Below are 21,289 nucleotides of genomic sequence, written 5' to 3'. Positions count from 1 at the left end.
GGAAAGTTATCTAGAACCTAATGCAAGCACTGACACGATTTAACAAGCTTTAGTATTTCCGCAAGTGACAAGTAAGGTGCTGAAATTGACCAGAGGCCAGGTGAGGTCTTGTCCATGGTGCTGAAAGCTGAATGCGCCTGTCCATTGTACTGAAATCAGCAGCAGTGATCGCTCGTAACGTTTCGAGTACATGTTGGACGTTCAATGTTTAGCAGAAGTTCTCTTCCAGAATAAGTGAAACAGTGTCGAAGAAGATGGATTAATTTGGGAGGCAAAAGAGATTTTTTCCCCTTCTGCATCTGGTGAAGGAACTAAATGGAATGAAAGAACGACCTGTTGAGAAGTTAAAACTAAATGTATTTTGAGCATTTGGATGAAGGTTATTGGAATTCTTGAGTTAATAGTTATGGAAAAAGTGAAAAAATATTAATAAGCCCAAGGAGGTTATTCTCAAAGGGTTTGCTTTCTGGATTCTTTATTATCGCGGCTGTAACCTGGAGAATGTACAAATCCTACTTCGCTTTCACACAAGTGCAAAACCATGAAACCGCTCAGTGAATGTCAATTCACCTCTGCATCAAATTATGAAACACAGCTGAAGGAGCCAGGAGTATACTCTGGTCTTTCCAATACAATAAACGCTGGACTTCTCAGGTAAAGATGACATCAATGATATCGGGTCATATTTGTAATTCATTAGTAAACATACGCCAAGTGTTTGAATTGTCCTGTGCTGATGGTTAGTAATAGGCAATGGTGTTTCAGATAAACGTATTTATGAATATGAACGTATTTATTATATATTCTCATTCACCAGCATTATATTCGACTGCCTGAACAAATCGCAACATAAATACTCCTCTATTTAAAAAAGCGCCTAAATGTGGTTTTAGTTCAAAAAGGTCACGCTGGGCCAAAGCTATCAATCCTATTGCTTTATAGAACGAAATATCCGCCTTCAATAGTTGCTGTGAAGTAAATCTAGTTGACGGGCTTAGGATGAGCTGAGATAATAAGTTTGAACCTGGTTAAAAACTGTTAACCTTTCATGGAATTAAGACTGTTCCTGTTGAATATGCGTGCGTGTGTGTGTGTGTGTGTGTGTGTGTGTGTGTGTGTGTGTGTGTGTGTGAGAGAGAGAGAGAGAGAGAGAGAGAGAGAGAGAGAGAAAGAGAGAGAGATTGTATGTATAACCCAAGTGTGTGCTACCAAATGATCATATTCTTTTCAAGGTTATTTAACCTGTGAATATACATGTGTATTAAATTCAATGTATATTTCCAGAGGAATGTATCTTCCCTTATTGACCAGAGGCATGTTGGATCAGGTGCATTTATTTTAAGGGTTTCTTTTTACTATTTTCTATCAGTTTTAGTTATTTTATCTCCATTCACTTACTGACTCCTTGACTATGTCGAAATTTATGCACATTGCACATAACAGATTATTAAACATTATTTTGCTTTGTTGAAAATGTTTTCAAATGTTCTCCAAAAAACACGGCCATTGTGAAACTAATCAGGGGAGTGGATTCCTCCACCACTTGCCCAAGATATCTCAATGTATCTACTTTATTGCAATCATCAATCATTATTTCAGACAAAGCCCGAAGAGAGGTCATTTCCTACATGAAAACTGACAGGTCACACTCACATTGGTAGGGAGCCTAAGGATTTAGCCAATTTATCACTACTGCAGTTTCAGCACTCTCTGGCAAAACCCTGCTGGGATTGGGATCCATTGGAAGATTTCAGAAGTGAGAATGATAGATTTCAGTTTAGTAAGGCTTTTAAAGAACATGGAAATAATTTGGGTGACAAGAGCTAAGATTGGGTCCATCATGAGCTAATGGAATGGTGGAACAGGTTTAAGAGGCTGAAAGGGTTCCTGTACAACTTCTGCAAGCCTAACCAATATTGTACCTGAATAATGCTGTGAATGTATCTTCTATCATGCAAATACTTTGGTCATATTTTTCAGGCCAGATATCACAATAGTTTGTGAATGAATCCCACCTGCTCAGGACCTAACTCTGAATGTTCTCGGGAAAATGCCGATTCTCTATTGGACATTAGGAGGCATTCTGTTGGAGCTCTCTAATCATCCTCGATGGTATAACCCTCAGAAGCAAAGATTTTTTATGAAATTAAAATTTTTCCCATCTTTATGGTGGCTGCTTTTGGGACTATCTACCCTAATGCACCAAGCAGACTCATTGACTTTCAGGATTGGAATTGTGGGACCATGGAACTGTGACCCACATTTTTCTAAAGCCCTCCCAGGTGTGGCTGCCAAGTTGGCCATAGATCGAATCAAGAGAGAGAATTTCCTACAAAGTGGATATGAACTTGAATATGCAGTGCTTCAAGATGACTGCCAGACTTCACTGGCTCTCACAAACTTTATGGAGTTTGGTAAACACGTATCGGTGTTTCTCGGTCCAGTGAACCCAGGTTACTGTGAGGCAGCTTCACTGATGGGCAAGTATTGGAATAAAGGAATATTTTCATGGGCTTGTGTTAACTTTCAGCTTGATAATGCCAATAGTTACCCAACATTTGTGAGGACCTTGTTATCCCCCGTCAAGGTTTTGTTTAGTGTCATGAAATATTTTCTCTGGGCCCACATTGGTATAATATCTTCAAATGAAAATATTTGGGTAGATACTGCCAACAAAGTGGCCAATGCCCTCAGATACAATGGACTTCCAGTTGGGATTGTCAGCTCGATGGGGTACACTGATGAAGATGTTTTGCAAACCTTAAAGAAGATTAAAAATGTTCCAGGCCTTCGAGGTGAGTTTGCTTTAATGAACTTAAAAGGCCCTGATTGCATGTGCATACACATAGGTAGTACCAGCGATCCATGCCACATGCAAATTCTGCTTCTTCAGTTTGCTTAAATTGCAGATATTAGTAAATTGGTAAATTGGTTTATTATAGTCACATGTACTGTGGTACAATGAAAAACTTGTCTTGTATACTATTCATACAGATAATATATTAAAACAGTGCATTGAGGTAGTACAAGATAAAACAATAATAGAATGCAGAATAAAGTGTTACAGTTACAGAGAAAGTGCAGTGTAAGTAGACAATAAGGCTGAGCTCAATAATGAGGTAGATTGTGAGGTCAAGAGTCCATCTTATTATACTAGGGAACTGTTCAATAATCTTATAACAGTGGGATAGAAGCTGTCCTTGAGCCTGGTGGTACGTGATTTCAGGCTTTTCTATCTTCTGCCCAATTGGAGGGGGTGGAAGAAAGAATGTCTGGGGTGGGTGGGGTCTTTGATTACGCTGGCTGCTTTACCAAGGCAGCGAGAAGTATATACAGAGTTCATGAAGGGGAGGCTGGTTTCCGTGATGTGCTGAGCTGTGTCCACAACTCTCTGTAGTTTCTTGCGGTCATGAACAGGGATTATCTTCATCATCTGACAACCATTCAAGTTGGTAAAACGTGCACACAATAACTAAAGTAACTATTATACCACTGTTAATGATTTCTATTGTTACCCTCACAGAGATTCACACACAGACACATGCCTACATTCATGCATGAACATATATGACCTGCACACACATATGCAAGACACATGCTTATGTCTGGAAATGTGTGGCTGCATACACACACAGCTATACACAGCCATGAGAGGTATTGATCAAGTAGATAGTCAGAGGCTTTTCCCCAGGGCTGAAATGGTGGCCACAAGAGGACATAGGTTTAAGGTGCTGGGGAGTAGATATAGATGAGATGTCAGGGGTAAGTTTTTTACTCAGAGAGTGGTGAGTGTGTGGAATGGGCTGCCGGAAACAATGGTGGAGGCGGGATATGATAGGGGCTTTCAAGAGACTATTAGATAGGTACATGGAGCTGAGTAAAATAGAGGGCTATGGGTAAGCCTAGTAATTTCTAGGGTAGGGACATGTTCAGCACAGCTTTGTGGGTCGAAGGCCTGAATTGTGCTGTAGTTTTTCTATGTTCTATGTTCTATGTTCTACATACGCACGCACAGACATACTCACACATACACACATTATAAATTATTGGTCAGTTTTTCTTTGTGTCATCAACTAATGGGGAGACTTTTCTTTATCGATCTTTAAAGCTGCTGTAAACTAATACACTTCTATCAAATCTCCTCTCAACTCCCCTTGCTCTAAGGAGAACAGCCCTAGCTTCTCCAAACTAGTCATTAAACACTTTAACTGAAATCATTTCGGTAAATCTGTTGGCTGTGCTACATCACTTATATAACCTCAAGCTGGTCCGATTTGACTTAGCCTCTGGAGTTCAGGATTCTGGAGGGTCTTAATAGATTAAGTAGGACGAAACTTTTTTCACTGGAGAGGCTCAGTAACCAGAAGTCACTGTTTCAAGTTAAATGGCACCAGGGGAGATTAGTAAACATTTTTTAATAGAATGAGCTATATAAGCTCCTTGAAAATCAATGGAAGCAGATTCATAGTAACTCTCAAAACGGAACAGGAGAAATACTTGCAGAGTAATTGTTATTTGGATGAGGAGAGATAGTTTAGAAGATGAATCGGCACAGAATTATCAATAAAATAGAGAGTGACAGAATGATTGCAGTAAGAACTTAGCGATTGTTGACAAGATATTGGTTTATTACTGTCATATGTACCAAGATACAGTGAAAAGCTTTTGTTTTGCATGCCATCAGATCATTCCATGCATAATTACATCATGGTAGTCAAAAGGAAGCAGAATGTAGAATACAGTGTTGTAGTTACAGAGAAAGTGCAGTGCAGGTAGACAAATAAAATGCAAGGGCCACATTGAGGTTAATTAGTAGATCAAGAGTTAGGTGAGTGTGAGGTGCTTGGAACAGGCGGCCAGGGATGGTGGTGGAAGCAGGCAGGATAGTGGTGCTTAAGGGGCATTTAGACAGGCACATGAACGTGAAGGGAATGGAGGAATATGGATCACGTGCAGGCAGATAGGTTTCGTTTAATTTGGCCTCATGGTTGGCACAGTCATCGTGGGCTGAAGGGCCTGTTCCGGTACTGTACTGTTCTATCCTATTTATTCATTAAGCCTATTGCTGATCTAGCAGGCTGCTTTGTATGGGAACTTGTTGATCTTCTTGACGACGAACAATGACGCTACTGTGGTTGCTTGCCTTCCAGTGATTGTGATGTGCATGCACTCGGTCCTCATTGGAGGTGAGGAGCAGTCAATCTTCCTGCAGAAAGCCCATGACATGGGGTTGACAGATGGGAGATATGTCTTCATACCATACGACACTTTACTCTACAGCCTACCTCACAAGAATGCTACTTACTCCGCACTGAGGAACAGCTCCAAACTGTTAGCTGCCTACGACGCTGTCTTGACGATAACAATGGCTTCAGAAGAGATGTCCTTTTTCGAGGCTTTCACAAAGGCACAAGAGAGTGGAGAAATGGCAACATCCCAGCTTGCAGAGCAGGTACGTAGGCTGAACCCAATGGTCAATTACTTCTAAGAACGTTAGTCAATATCTAATTGCATTGCTCATGATCAGTGAGGCAGTACAATTTGGTCTTCTAGCCTTATTTCTTGTAATGGGTCTTGAGAAATAACAGAGGCAGTGCTTGACCAAGCCAGAATGAGAGGCCACTTCCAAACAACACCATTCTTTGGGAGAAGTAGTAATCATATACATCAAGATAATGACATTACCCAGTAAATTCACTTATGTTTTATGCATAGAGGCTTAATGTGCATGGTGTTACCCGTGGTGGGTCAAAGCCAATGTGTATTCTTCAAGTTAAATAGGGTTGGAGTTTGGGGACACAATGTAGAGGGCAAGCACGGCAAAAGAGGGGAATCAAGAGCTGAGAGGAAAAGAGGAGAGAGGAAGCAGAGGGAGGAGATGGGAGAAATGTGGAGAAAAGTGAAGTTTCCGAAGGAGAGCTGCTTATCATGTGGATGGGTGGGTTATTAGGTTTGCAGATGACACAAAAGATGGTAGCATTGTGGACAGTCTAGGAGATTGCCAAAGGATACAGAGTGCCAGAGGAATGGCAGATGGACTTTAATCTGGGCGCGTGAGGTGTTGCACTTCAGGAGTTCAAATGTGAAGGGAAAGTATACAGTTAATGCAGGACACTTAATAGTGGTCACGTACAGAAGGATCTTGGGGTCCAAGTCCACAGCTCCCTGAAAGTAGCCACACAAGTAGATAGGGTGGTAAAGAAGGCATATGGCATGCTTGCCTTCATTGGTCGGGGCATTGAGTATAAGAGTCAGGAAGTCATGTTGCTGCTATATAAAACTTTAGTTAGGCTGCACTTGGGGTGTTGCGTGCGGTTCTGGTTGCCTCGTTAGAGGAAGGATGTGGAGCCTTTGGAAAGGGTGCAGAACAGGTTTAACAGGATGCTGCCTGGATTAAAGGGCATGAGTTACAAGAGAGGTTGGACAAACCAGTTGTTTTCTCTGGAATGTCAGAGGCTGAGGGGAGACCTGATAGAAATGTATACAATTATGAGAGGCATAGATACGGTAGACAGTCAGAATCTTTATCTTGGGGTACAAATGTCAAGTACCAGAGGACATGCATTTACGTTGAGAGGGGGTAAGTTTAAAGGAGATGTCAGGGGCAAGTTTTTTACACAGAGGGTGGTGGGTGCATGGAACACACTGCCAGGGGTGGTGCTGGAAGCAGATATGACGGTGGCATTTAAGACGCTGTTAGATAGAAACATGAATATGCAGGGAATGGAGGGATATGGATCATATGCAGATAGAAGAGGTTTAGTTTAATTCAGCATTCTGCTGGACACAGACATGGTGGGCTGAAGGGCCTGTTCCATGGTCTATGTACTGTTCTATGTTCTATGTTTTATGTTCTAAGACAGGCAGCATCTATGCAAAGAGAAACAGTTAATGATTTATGTTGAAGGGTTATTGACCTGTTTCTCTTTCCACAGATGCTATCTGACTGCTGAATGTTTCTAGTATATTCTGCCTTGTTTTGTTTTTACATAGAATATAGAACAGTACAGCACAATACAGGCCCTTCAGCCCACCAGGTTGTGCCAGCCTTTAAACCTTGCCTAAGACTATCTAACCCCTTCCTCCCACATATCCCTCTATTTTAAATTCCTCCATATGCTTATCTAGTAATCTCTTGAATTTGACCAATGTACCTGCCTGCACCACCACCCCAGGCAGTGCATTCCATGCCCCAACCACTCCCTGGGTAAAAAACCTCCCTCTGACATCTCCCTTGAACTTCCCACCCATTACTTTAAAGCCACGCCCTCTTGAATTGAGCATTGGTGCCCTGGGAAAGAGGTGCTGGCTGTCTACTCTATCTATTCCTCTTAGTATTCCCCAGGCTGCTTCGTGAGTCGAGGGAGGAGATTGCTGAACCATTGGCTAGGATCTTTGAGTCCTCGTTGTCCATAGGGATTGTACTGGAGGATTGGAGGGTGGTGAATGTTGTCCCCTTATTCAAAACAGGTAGTAGGGATAGTCCAGGGAATTACAGACCAGTGAGCCTTACGTCTGTGGTGGGTAAGCTGCTAGAAAGGATTCTAAGAGATAGGATCTATAATCATTTAGAGAATCATGGACTGATTAGGGACAGCCAGCATGGATTTGTGAAGGGAAGATCTTGCCTCACTAGCCTGATGGGGTTCTTTGAGGAGGTGACCAGGAAGATTTATGAGGGTAGTGCAGTAGATGTGGTCTACATGGATTCTAGTAAGGCATTTGACAAGGTTCTGCATGGTAGGCTTCTTCAGAAGGTCAGAGGCCAAGGGATCCAGGGAGGCTTAGCCGTGTGGATTCAGAATTGGCTTGCCTGTAGAAAGCAGAGGGTTGTGGTGGAGGGAGTGCATTTTTGATTGGAGGGCTGTGACTAGTGGTGTCCCACAGGGATCGGTTCTGGGACCTCTACCTTCTGTGATATTTATCAATGATTTAGATGAGGGGGTGGAAGGCTGGGTTAGCAAGTTTGCAGATGACACAAAGATTGGTGGTGTTGTGGATAGTGTGGAGGGCTGTCGAAGCTTACAGAGGGATATTGATAGGATGCAGAGCTGGGCTGACAAGTGACAGATGGAGTTCAATCCAGAGAAGTGTGAGGTGGTACACTTTGGAAGGACAAACTCCAAGGTGGAATACAAGGTAAATGGCAGGATTCTGGGAAGTATAGAGGAGCAGAGGGATCTGGAGGTTCACATCCACAGATCACTGAAAGTTGCCTCACAGGTGGATAGAGTAGTTAAGAAAGCTTATGGGATGTTAGCTTTCATAAATCGGGGAATCGAGTTTAAGAGCCGCGAAGTGATTATGCAGCTTTACAAAACTCTGGTTAGACCACACTTAGAGTACTGTGTCCAGTTCTGGTCGCCTCATTATAGGAAGGATGTGGAGGCATTGGAGAGAGTGCAGAGGAGATTTACCAGGATGCTGCCTGGATTAGAGAGTATGGATTATGAGGGGAGACTAAAGGAGCTAGGGCTGTCCTCATTGGAGAGAAGAAGGATGAGGGGAGACATGATAGAGGTATACAAAATAATAAGAGGAATAGATAGAGTGGACAGCCTGTGCTTCTTTCCCAGGGCATCAATGCTCAATACAAGAGGGCATGGCTTTAAGGTAATGGGCGGGAAGTTCAAGGGAGACGTCAGAGAGAGGTTTTTCACCCAGAGAGTGGTTGGTGCATGGAATGCGCTGCCTGGGGTGGTGGTGGAGGCTGATACGTTGGACAAGTTCAAGAGATTGTTAGATAAGCATATGGAGGAATTTAAGATAGGGGGATATGTGGGAGGAAGGGGTTAGATAGTCTTAGAAGTGGCTTGAAGGTCGGCACAACATGGTGGGCTGAAGGGCCTGTATTGTGCTGTATTGTTCTATGGTTCTATGGTTCTATTTTGTACACCTCTATCATGTCTCCTCTCATCCTCCTTCTCTCCAATGAGTAAAGCCCTAGCTCCCTTAGTCTCTCCTCATAATCCATACTCTCTAAACCAGGCAGCATCCTGGTAAATCCCCTCTGCACCCTTTCCAACGCCTCCACATCCTTCCTATAATGAGGCGACCAGAACTGGACACAGTACTCTAAGTGTGGTCTAACCAGAGTTTTATAGAGCTGCATCATTACCTCGTGGCTCTTAAACTCGATCCCTCGACTTATGAAAGCTAACACCACATAAGCTTTCTTAACTATCCTATCCACCTGTGAGGCAACTTTCAGGGATCTGTGGATATGGACCCCCAGATCCCTCTGCTCCTCCACACTACCAAGCATCCTGCCATTAACTTTGTACTCTGCCTCGGAGTTTGTCCTTCCAAAGTGTACCACCTCACACTTCTCCAGATTGAACTCCATCTGCTACTTCTCAGCCTTCTTGAACTGGCACTTCTTTGGTTTTTATACCTTCATAACTGATCCTTTAGCCTCAGTACACTTTTACTAATATGATGTGGTGTTGTTAAAAATCTCCAGCTCCAGGGCGCAAACCCAATCTGAACATTTGTTAAATAAAGTTGAAATGGAGATTCAAACTCTATTTCCAGTTGCCACTGTTCAAAACAAATTTCAGGCTTATTCTTGTGCTGAAATATTAGCCCATCTTGTCCTACAGGTCTCCCCACTTTTTGGAACAATTTACAATGGCATTTATTTCATCGCCAAGACCATGGAGAATGTGCTGAGAGATGGAGTCTATATCTCGGGAAGAAGTCTCGCCAACTATACCAAGAACCTGAACTTCACTGGTTTTAATCAGAAAGTCGAGACCAGGGAACAAGGTGAAGGGATAGCGAGCTATGTCATCTTGGACACCAATAGGAGGAGTCATCAACTGTTGGCTACCTACACCATCAATATGGCAACTGAAACTCTGCAGTATGGGGATATTGGCATTCATTTCCCTGGTGGATCACCTCCAAATTCTGACTCTTACTGTTGGTTTGAGCCAAATATTATTTGCACGGGAGGTAAGCTTCCAAGAATATTCATGACGGGCTGAAGGACTTGTTCTTCTGCTGTACTGTTCTATGTTCTATGTCTTATGTTCTGTATTCTATGTTCCAGTTGATTTTCTGTCTATAATCCATGTGATGTTCACGGTGTAGGGTACTGTCTGCTTGATAGTGAGGTCCCCAAACTTCTTCCAAGCCCAGTGTTTTATTCCAACAACACTGAGTGGTTTTAAATTCTCTGTATTGCATTATAAATTTAAATTTTATTTACAGCGTGGTAACAGGCTCTTTTGGCCCAACGAGTCTGTGCAGCCCATTTTAAACCCCCAAATTAACCTGCCCGTAAGTCTTTCGAATGTGGGAGGAAACCGGAGCACCCGGAGGAAACCCACGCAGACACGGGGAGAACATACAAACTCCTTACAGACAGCGACGGGAATCGAACCCCGATCGCTGGCGCTGTTTCTTCATTATCGCTGGGTCTAAATCCTGGAACTGCCTCTTTACTGTGGGAGCACCTTCACCAGAAAGAATGCAACAGTTCAAGACGGCAGCTCACCACCACCTTCTCAAGGTCAGCCTAGGATGGGCAATTAAATGCTGTTCTTGCTGGTGATGCCCACAGTCTATAAATGAATAAAATATCAGGAAAGACCATACAAAAACAGAAGAGAAATCACTTTTTGGAAGAGGTTTCATAAGCTCTTCAGCCCAACTTGTCCATGCCCACCAAGGTGCCAGTCTCATTTGCCCACATTTGGCCCATATCCTTCTGAACCTTTCCCATCCATGTACCTGTCCAAGTGTCTTTTAAATGCTGTTATTATTCAATAATATTCCCAAGGTAAGATCAAGGCCACTCATGGTTGAGTTGTGACCAAATTCCACATAAACACTTTCCCCCCATTTTCCTGAATACCTTTGGTTAATTGAAACCATTAAGCTCATAATTCGAATTAATATTGAGTGGGGAATGGTTACCTTTTATAGATGAGAGTTCCCTTATTGCCACAGGGGGTAATTGACAGCACAATGGTGCAGTCAGTAGAGCAGCTTCCTCCCAGCGCCAGACACCTGGGTTCAATCCTAACCTCCAGTGCTGTCTGTGTGGAGTTTGCACGTTCTCCCTGTGACTGCATGAGCTTCTTCCTGGTGTTCCAGTTTCCTCCCACATCTCAAAGAGTTGCAGGTTAGTAGGTTAATTGGCTGCTATAAGTTGCCTCTGGTCTGTGGGTGAGTGGTAGAATCTGGGAGGAGGTGATGGAAAGGTGGGATTAATGTAGGATTGGCGTTAGTGGGTGGTTACTGGTCGTTACAGACTCATGTGAGCTGAAGGGCCTGTTTCTGTGCCGTATCTTTCTATGATGATGAGATGACCCCCAGTTTTTAAGGGGAAGATGGATAAATGCAGATGGGTAAATGTAACAGAATTTCAAAGGAGATGTGCTGGGCAAGTTTTTATACAGAGAATGATGGGTGCCTGGAATGCACTGCCTGGTGTAGTAGTGGAGACAACTACAACAGAGGCATTTAAGAGGCTCTTAGATAGGTGCATGAATGTGCAGAGAATGAAGGGATATGGACCTTGTGCAGGGAGAAAGGATTAGTTAGACATTTAATTACTAGTTTAATTAGTTCAGCACAACATTGTGGGCCGAAGGGCCTCTTCCATGTTCTATTTGGTGTTGAGTGAGATGAAGGAAGCTGGGAGATTGTCAATGTGGAGTAGGTACACTGGAAAAGAGCAGTCGGGCCTGTTGTTAAAATAACACAATGGCGATGTAAAGTTCCCTTTCCAGAAGAATTGACACAGATAATTACGAACAATTAAAGATTAAATGAAAAACAAAGAAGAGCAGATGCTAGAGAAATCTAAAATAAACAGAGTACATTCCTCAAAATACTCTGCAGGTCAGACAGCATCTGTGGAGAGAGAGATCCTTTGTCAGAATGGAATAAGGAAGAAAAATAGTTTAAAGTTTTAAATAATCTTAAATAGTTTTAAGCGGGAGGATTCTTAACAGTGTGGAGGAACAGAGGGATCTTGACAAGTTGATAGGGTAGTTAAGAAGGCGTATGGTGTGCTGGCCTTCATTAATTGAGGGACTGAGTTCAAGAGCCACGAGGTAATGTTGCTGCTCTATAAAATTCAGGTTAGACCACACTTTGAATATTGTGTTCAGTTCTGGTCACCTCATTAAAGGAAGGATGTGGAAGCTTTAGAGAGGGTGCAGAGGAGATTTACCAGGATGTTGCCTGGATTAGAGAACATGTCCTATGAAGAAAGGTTGAGCGAGCTAGGGCTTTTTAGAGTGATGCAGGATGGGAGGTGACTTGATGGAAGTGTATAAGATCATGAGGGGCATAGAGTAGACAGCCAGCACCTTTCCCCAGGGCGGCAACAGCCAATACCAGGGGACATCCATTTAAGGTGAGTGGAGGAAAGTTTAGGGGAGATGTCAGAGGTAGGTTTTTTTACACAGAGAGTGGTGGGCGCCTGGAACGCACTGCCGGGGGTTTTGGTAGAGGCTGATACAATGGGGACATTTAAAAGGCTCTTAGATAGGCACGTGGATGTAAGAAAAATGGAGGGTTATGGGCTGTGTAGAAGGGTTAGATTGATCATGGGGTAGGTTTATATAGGTCGGCGCAACATTGTGGGCTGAAGGTCCTGTACTGTGCTGTACTGTTCTATGTTCTACATTCCTCAAAACACTCAGCAGGTCGTTCAGCATCTGTGGAGAGAGAAAGAGAGTTCCTTTGTCAGAATGGGACAAGGGAGAAAGATAGTTTAAAGTTGCAGTGAGGGGTGTGGAGGGATGGATGGGACAAAGGGAATATCTCTGATAGGGTGAGACCAGGGTTGTCAGAATGATAAGCTGTTGATGAAACCATTTGGTTACGAAGTTAATGATGGGACAGGTCCTCCCTGGGTTATGGACACCCCGTACATATGAACGAGCATTTGGGAGACCGACAGGATGGATGGGGATGGATTTTCTGGTTGCTGCCAGGATTCAGGCATCTCCTGCTAGGTGGGAACGGAGCATTTCCATGTGCCTTCTCTCTCTGCCCCCTTCCCCAAGCCGCAACACTCAGGGGTCGAGCTGATCAGAGCCAGGAGCGCTGGGCAGGCTCACTCCCTCACTCACTGAGTCAGTGAGGACGGCTGGCGGCCGCTCTTCCCGTGCCTGCTTGCTCCCCCGTCACCACTGTTGCTGTGACCCTCTCCCACACACTGTCCTTTTCTGACTTACAACCGGACGGATTACGAACAGTTCTCAGGAATGGAAGAACCCTGTTGTAACGTGGAGACTGCTTGTAGTCAGAGAGAGAGAGAGAGAGAGAGAGAGAGAGGAGAGAGAGAGAGAGAGAGAGAGAGAGAGAGAGAGAGAGAGAGAGAGAGAGAAAGAGAGAGAGAGAGAGAGAGAGAGAGAGAGAGAGAGAGAGAGAGAGAGAGAGAGAGAGAGAGAAACAGAGGAGCATGTGAAATGTAGGTCAGAGCTGTAGGAAGTGTTTAACAAGTCAGACAGTGTTAGTCAAGAGAGTTTATATTGCAGACAGACAACCGACAGCAAAACCAGCAAGTTACACATAGAATTCCCTGAAATTATTGACTTTGGTATTGAACATAGCACAGGAACAGGCCCTTCGGCCCACAATGTCTGTGCTGAACACAATGCTGAATTAAACTAAATCTCTTCACCCTGCACATGGTCCACATCCCTCCATTCCCTGCATATTCATGTGTCTGTCTAACAGCCTCTTAAACACCACTGTTGTATCTCCTTCCACCACCACCTCTGGCAGCCCATTCCAGGCACCCACTGCTCTGTGTAAAGAATTTGTCCTGCACATCTCCTTTAAATTCTCCCTCTCTCACCTTAAATGCATATAAGATAAGATAAGAAATAAGATATCTTTATCAGTCACATGTACATCGAAACACACAGTGAAATATGTCTTTTTGCGTAGTGTTCTGGGGGCAGCCCGCAAGTGTCGCCACGCTTCCAGCACCGACATAGCACGCCCACAACTTCCTAACCCGTATGTCTTTGGAATGTGGGAGGAAACCGGAGCACCCAGAGGAAACCCATGCAGTCACAGGGAGGACGTACAAACTCCTCACAGACAGTGGCGGGAATTGAACCCAGGTCGCTGGCGCTGTACTAGCGTTACGCTAACCGCTGCACTACCATGCCTGTTTCTCCTCTTTCTCTCTCCCCTCTCTCTCTCCCCCTCTCTCCGCCCCTCTGTCTAATATTTGACATTTCTACCCTGGGAGAAAGATCCCGACTGTCTACCCAGACAGTCCATTGTGGCCAGACAGACGATGAACTGATATTCCTCAGACTTACCTTGGGCATTGTTTGGCTTCCCCCACTGTTAAAATGATGCCTGAAGTGGAAAAGATATTCAACCAGGCCTCACCTGGCTTCCCGCTGGACAAGAAAGATGCTTTGGCACTATTTCAGAAAGAGTATGGGAGTTATCTGTGGTGGTCTGGCCAAAAATGATCCCTTCATCAATAGCACCAAAATAAATCCCCTGTTCATGGATCAGAAGTTGCCTTCTCCACAGATGCTGCTTGATATGTGGTGTATTTCTGGCATGTTCTGTTCCGAGTTCAGTACCGCTATACTTTGAGTTTGTGTTTGTATTATTTAATTATAGAACTTCCTTTCTTTTTCAATCTTTTTATTGAATTTGAAATTAATTCAAATTGATGTACATAACATTAATAATTATACATATGATACAAAGAGATCGGGGTAACAATAATGACAGTTAATATTTATACTCACAAGGAGTAAAAAATGTAATCTAGACGCCCCTGCAGTCTTGCTGAGTGTACAGAATGCAAAAAAAATTGAAAAGAAATTTAATTATATGAAGAGAAAAACCCCAAATCAAAAAAAAGTACAACATTAAACAAAAGCAAACCAAAAACTTTAAAGGAAAAAAAAACTGGACTGATAGTTCTTTGAATAAAAAAAACACATTCTTATGTAGTCAGCTCCGCTCCTCTATATTCAAAGGTAATTGAAGAGGATTCAAAAAAGGTCTGCCCATATCGTATAGAAATTAGAATTTCCTTAGTAATCACCATTTCTTCTCTCTCCCCCCCCCTCTCTCCCCCTCTCTCCCTCTCCCCCCACTCTCTCTGCCCCTCTCTCCCTCTCTCTCTCCCCCCACTCTCTCCCCCTCTCTCCCTCTCCATCTCTCTCCCCCTCTCTCTCCCCGCACCCCCCCCCCCTCTCTCTCCCTCTAGGCATCGAGTTAAAGGTTGTTATACTGGGTTTCGGGTTAATCATTGGCCTTGCACTGTGTGGACTTGTGGCCGCCTACTTTATCAGGTAGGACACTTCGTTTCATTTGGAATTGTCATTAGCCTGGCTCCATTGTGAGACCTCCAGCCACGGAGGCTACAGGAGCCCCCTTTTGCACAAGTACATTCAGGCCAGCCTTCCAGGGGCACAGACTGAGCTTGTTCTCATTGCAGGCGGCGAATCCAACACATACAGATGGTGAAGGGACCCAACAAGATTATAATGACCTTCGATGATCTCACCTTCATCAATCCCCAGCTCAGCAAGAAGGTGGGTGTGTGGCTCCTGCTCTAGCTGTTTGAAGTGTTTTGTCTGGCTCTGTGGTGAAAGCTATGAGAGTTTGTGTCAGTGCAGTTAAAGAGAGTATTCAGCCCATCTAGACCATGCTGGAGTTTATCGCCCACATGAGCCTCTACCCACTTTACTCCATCCCTCTCCACATCGTCAGTCAGAAGCTGAATGAGACCATTCATAGTTTTATCTTTCATCCTCAGGGGTGGCGCAGCCAGCATGGTCGCTGCCTCGCTGCTCCAGAGACCCAGGTTCTATCCTGACCTCGGGTGCTGTCTGCGTGGAGTTTGCACGTTCTCCCCTGGGCGCCCCAGTTTCCTCCCATATCCCAAAGCCTTGCCTATTGGTGATTTAATTGGCTGTCGTAAATTGTCCCTTGTGAGTGGTAGAATCTGGGGGGGGGCGGGAGTTGATGGGAATGTGAGGAGAGTAGGAAATGGGACGAAGGTAGGATTGGTACAACTGGGTAGTTGATAATGGGCACAGACTCAGTGGGCTGAATTTCCATGCCGTATGACTCCGCCATTTCCACACCGCCACCAAGCCCAGATGTTTCTGCCTCTCTGTACACCACCGCTCATCTGCCGCTGAGCCCCTCATTCCTGTCTGTAGCTCTGATTATTCCAATTCACTTCTGGCATCTGGCTCATTTGACTCCCTGTCAACTTGAGCTGATCGAAAACTCTGCATCCTGACCAGAGCACCTTCAACCCTGAGCTCACTGACCTGCACGGTTTAAGCTGTGCCTCAGTTTCAAAACAAGGAGGGAAATAAACAGTCGATGTTTCGGGATGAGACCCTTCACCAGGACTGGAAAGGAAGAGGGCAGAAGCCAGAATAAGAAGGTGGGGGGGAGGGGGAGGAGCACACGCAGGCAGGGGACAGGTGAGTCCAGGTGAGGGGGGGAAGGTAGGTGGGTGGGGGAGGGGGCAGATGTTAGAAGCTGGGAGGTGATAGGTAGAAGAGGGAAAGGGCTGAAGAAGGAGGAATCCAGTTGGAGAGGGCAGTGGACCATGGAATAAAGGGAAGGAATCAAGTTTTGTTTGATGCCACTCACATGTAGCACTCTGGGAGATTTAATGATGTTAAAAGTGCTCCACAAACGGAAGTTATTAGTATTAATTTCACCTACCAGGGTCAGCAGTGGGAGACATAGAGTCATTGAGCCATACAGCGGGGAATCAGTCCCAACTGTTCCATGCCCCATCCAAACCAATCTCATTTGCCCACCTTTGGCTCATAACCTTCCAAGCTCTTCCTATCCATGTATCCGTCCAAATGTCTTTTAAATGTTGTTATTGTACCTGCCTCAGCCGCTTCCTCTGGCAGCTCATTGCACATAGATACCACCCTCTGTGTAAAAAAATTTCCCCCTCAAGTTCCTATTAAATCTCTCCCCCCTAACCTTAAGCCTATGCTCTCTAGTTCTTGATTCCCAACCCTGTATGACTATAACTTTATTGGTGCAGGATTAACTAATTTATCTTTAGCTAGCACGGATGGACCGAATGGCTTTGTTTTTTTTTGTGTACAGGTCCTCTCCAAGGGCCTGACGTAAGTACAGCCCGTACATACGGGCGAGCGTGTGGGGGACCGGCTGGTGGAATCGCCAGCCGCCGCAGGGCTGCAGGCGTCTTCTGCCGGGTGGGAACCTGGTTCGTGGGCGTATTTCCGACTGGTGAACCGTCCGGGTCACGGACGGTTCACAGGAACGGATCCCTGCCGTAACCTGGGGATGACCTGTAAATATTAACGATTTTGTGATTTCTAAGAAGAAGGGAGAGGAGAATTTATATTTTGTTCGGTCAATTAGGATGAAGCTGAATGCGGTGCCTGAAAGTGCCATGGAAGCAGATTCAGTAAGAATGTATGCTAAAGGAATAAGCTAAATACTTGAAAAAGAATTGCAGGTTATGAAGGGAAAGTAGAGGCACTGATGTAATTTACTGGATATCAGTGGATTGAAATGGTCTGTGATGAATCGATCTTAGTCATAAACAGACCATTCAACAGGCTGCAGCATCTGACACACTGTGGATCTGATTGTGAACTTGTGCTAACCCAGCTCGGCTCCTGACTAGACCCTGCACATCAACTGATGCACAGTGAACATCTCATCTGTCAGACATGGGTTTCTACCGGTGCTTTAATGCAGCGAGCTTGTTGCAAGATCAGGAGGATTAAACTTTGGACACAAGCAGGTTGTTGTTAAAGAAATGAGAGTGATTGCATTTTGTTATATTTAGCCTGACAGCCTTTAGAATCCATCTCATTCAGAGGTCTACACAGGCAGAGCTTGGGGAGTTTGCCAAGATCCTTAACAGTCCTTAACCAGACATGGCTCGAGCTGGACAAGACTCCAGTAGTGCTCTAGTACAGAGCAGCGTAGCAATTCTGGGTGCTACACCTTAGGAAGAATCTACTGGCCAAAGAGGGAACGCAGCATATGGTCAACAGAATGATCCTTAAACTCACCCCCACCTCTCCCACACCCAACAGGGACAGGGTCCACCTTGTCCTCACACTTCATCCCACCAGCCGACGTATCCAACGCATCATTCTCCGCCACTTCCGCCATCTCCAATGGGACCCCACCACCAAGCCTATCTACCTCTCCCCACCCCTTTCTACCTTTCGCAGGGAGCGCTTTCTCCATGACTCCCCAGTTCACTCCTTCCCCCCCCCCCCACCCATCCCGCTCCCACCCCAGGTCCCCGCCATAGGTGCAACACCTGCCTCTACACCACCTCCATCGCCTTCATTCAGGGACCCAAACAGTCCTTTCAGGTGAGGCAGAGATTCACCTGCACCTCCCTTAATATCATCTACTGCATTCGGTGCTCCAAGTGTGGCCTCCTCTACATCGCTGAGACCAAACGCAGACTAGGTGACTGTTTCGCAGAACACCTGCGCTCCGTCCGTAACCGCGACCTGCATCTCCCCGTTGCCAGTGACTTCAACTCCCCCTCCCACACTATCACTGATATGTCAGTCCTCGGCCTCCTCCACTGCCAGAAGAATTCCAAGCGCAGACTGGAGGAACGGCACCTCATTTTCCGTCTTGGAACCTTGCAGCCTAACGGCATGAACATTGAATTCTCCCACTTCAAGTAACCCCCACACCCTCCACACCCAACATGCCTCTTCTTTCCTTCCCTTTCCTAGCCTATCTCTCTTATTTCTACCCCTCCTTACCTTTGACCCATCCCCCAGTGGATCTGCTCTCCCCTCCTCCCCCGCACCTGCCCATCACTATCTCTTACCTGCATCTACCTATCAGCACCTTGTGCCCACTCCGTCTCCCCTCTTTTGTCCACCTATCACTGCTCTGCTATTCCCTCCCATATATTGGGCTTCCCCTTTTCCTATCTTCAGTCCTGAAGAAGGGTCCTGACCTGAAACGTTGACTGCCTTGCTTTTCTCCACGGATGCTGTCTGGCCTGCTGAGTTCCTCCAGCATCATTGTGTTTTTGAGCCTTAAACTCTTCAGGGTTAAATTACACAATCTAAGGTTTTATGTCCAGGAGCAAAAAGCAAAATACTGCAGATGCTAGAAAGCTAAAATTTTAAAAAAATCAGGAAATGCTGGGAGTACTCAGTAGGCCAGGCAGCAACTGAAATGCCAGTGATCCCTTATTCTGATCTGAAATGTCATTGACTTGAAATATCATCTCTGCTTCTCTTTCCCTAACAGCTGGATGGTCTGCCGTTGGCTTCTATATTTTCTTTTCTTCCTTCTATTTCCTAGAACTTAGAAGGTTCAGAGTGCAGAGGAGATTTACGAGGATGTTGCCAGGGCTAGAGGGCCTGAGTTATAGGGAGAGGTTGGTCAGGCTAGGTCTTTATTCCTTGGAACGTAGGAGAATGAGGGGCGACCTTATAGAAATGTTTAAAATTAAATTGACATTTCAGATGCTGCCTGGCCTACTGCGTACTTGTAGCATTTCCTGATTTTTTTTTAATTTTAGCTTTCTAACATCTGCAGTATTTTGCTTTTAGCTCCTGGACATAAAACCCTGAAGGGTTTAAGGATCAAAAACACTATGATGCTGAAAGAACTCAGCAGGCACAGATAAGGTGGATGGAAACAGTCTTTTCCCCAGGGTAGGGGAGTCCAGGGGGCATAGGTTTAGGGTGAGAGGGGGAAGATTTAAAAGGGACCTGAGGGGCAACTTTTTCATGCAGAGGGTGGTGAGTATATGGAACGAGGTACCAGAGGAAGTGGGTGAGGCAGGTACAACAGTGTCATTTAAGAAGCACTTGGATAGGTACGTGGAGGGGTGGGGCTTGTAGGGATATGGGCCGAACGCAGGAAATTGGGACTAGCTGGGTGGGCGCTGTGATCGGCATGGACTGGTTGGGCCGAAGGGCCTGTATCCGTGCTGTGTTGCTCTATGACTCTATAAGGGGTGATTTGATAATGTCACGTTATTAAGATGAATTGAAAGGAGTACATAGAGAGAGAAACTGTTTTTGCTGGGTGGGGAATCTGGGACAAGAGGGGCATAGCCGCACTTTTCAGGAGTGGTTAGAAAACACACAGAGTTGTAGAAATTTGAAACCCATCAATAACAATTTTAAATCCAAGTTTGACATATTTTTAATAAGGGAAATGGAGAAAAATTGAGCATACAGTCATAGATCAACTGTGATCTATTGAACGTTGAAGGGTTAAATATGCTTCACTTGTTCCTGTGATCCTGTGTCTCAGGGCATTCCATCTCAGGACAGATAGTTAACAGCAGGGCCAACAACCTCAAACTCCCCATTGAATACTCACACACATGGACAAAGAAAAGGACCAACTTCATCTGAAGGGCAATTAGGGATGGGCAATAAGTTCCAGCAAGATCTGAGACTCAAAGAATGAATTTAAAAATAAGGATGTTTTCTTTCTCAAACTAGAAAATAATTCTGGATGACCTGAGTGATGGAAGAAGTATATCTGAGCTGAAAAGTCTGAAGTCTCTGGGCCATTCGCTGTCTGGGAGAAGCTCTGCCACGGCAACGCATGAGAACTCAAACATAGCGGTATACGAGGTAAACCAGGGGAGGTGGTGGAAGAAGATATAACAGCAACATTTAAGAGGCATTTAGACAGACACATGGACAGGCAGTGAACCGAGGGAACTAGAGTTGGTTTATTATTGTCACAATATTGTCTACGTACACCAACCCTCACTAATTTTTATCAATGCACCGTAGAAAGCATCCTATCTGGAAGCATCATGGCTGGTATGGCCACTGCTCTGCCAAAGACTGCAAGAAACTGCAGAGAGTTGTGGACACAGGTCAGCACATCCTGGAAACCAGCCTCCCCTCCATGGACTCTTGTCTACCCAACATAATCAATGACCTGTCCCACCCCAGATATTTGCTCTTCTTCCCCCCTCCCATTGGGCCTGAAAACACATACCACCAGGCTCAAGGACAGCTTCTATCCCGCTGCTATAGGACTATTGAACAGTTCCTTAGTACAATAAGATGGACTCCTGACCTCACAACCTACCTTGTTATGGCCTTGCACCTTATTGTCTGCCTGCACTGCACTTTCTCCGCATTCTGTTAGTGTTTTCTCTTGTACTACCTCAATGTACTGATGTAATGAAATGATCTGTATGGATGGCATGCAAAACAAAGCTTTTCACTGTACCTCGGTACATGTGACAATAATAATAAACCAATTTATCAATTTACTAATACAGTGAAAAGCTGTTGTTTGCATA

At 44.8% G+C, this 21,289-nt stretch overlaps 1 protein-coding gene across 1 annotated transcript in view; it reads left to right on the top strand.

Moving 5' to 3' along the window:
- The first annotated feature begins 2,050 nt into the window (after positions 1 to 2,050).
- gucy2f (guanylate cyclase 2F, retinal) overlaps positions 2,051 to 21,289 on the top strand; it is a 68,058-nt gene continuing 48,819 nt past the window's right edge. Inside the window, exons 1-6 of the mRNA XM_052026505.1 lie at positions 2,051 to 2,795; positions 5,151 to 5,452; positions 9,603 to 9,957; positions 15,215 to 15,299; positions 15,446 to 15,542; positions 20,469 to 20,603. Of these exons, the coding sequence (XP_051882465.1) occupies positions 2,051 to 2,795; positions 5,151 to 5,452; positions 9,603 to 9,957; positions 15,215 to 15,299; positions 15,446 to 15,542; positions 20,469 to 20,603 (1,719 nt within the window). The remainder of the gene's footprint in view (positions 2,796 to 5,150; positions 5,453 to 9,602; positions 9,958 to 15,214; positions 15,300 to 15,445; positions 15,543 to 20,468; positions 20,604 to 21,289) is intronic.

This window comes from Pristis pectinata, chromosome 11 (genome assembly GCF_009764475.1).
Source record: "Pristis pectinata isolate sPriPec2 chromosome 11, sPriPec2.1.pri, whole genome shotgun sequence".
Lineage (NCBI taxonomy): Eukaryota > Metazoa > Chordata > Chondrichthyes > Rhinopristiformes > Pristidae > Pristis > Pristis pectinata.
This window is presented reverse-complemented; position numbering and strand designations above follow the sequence as displayed.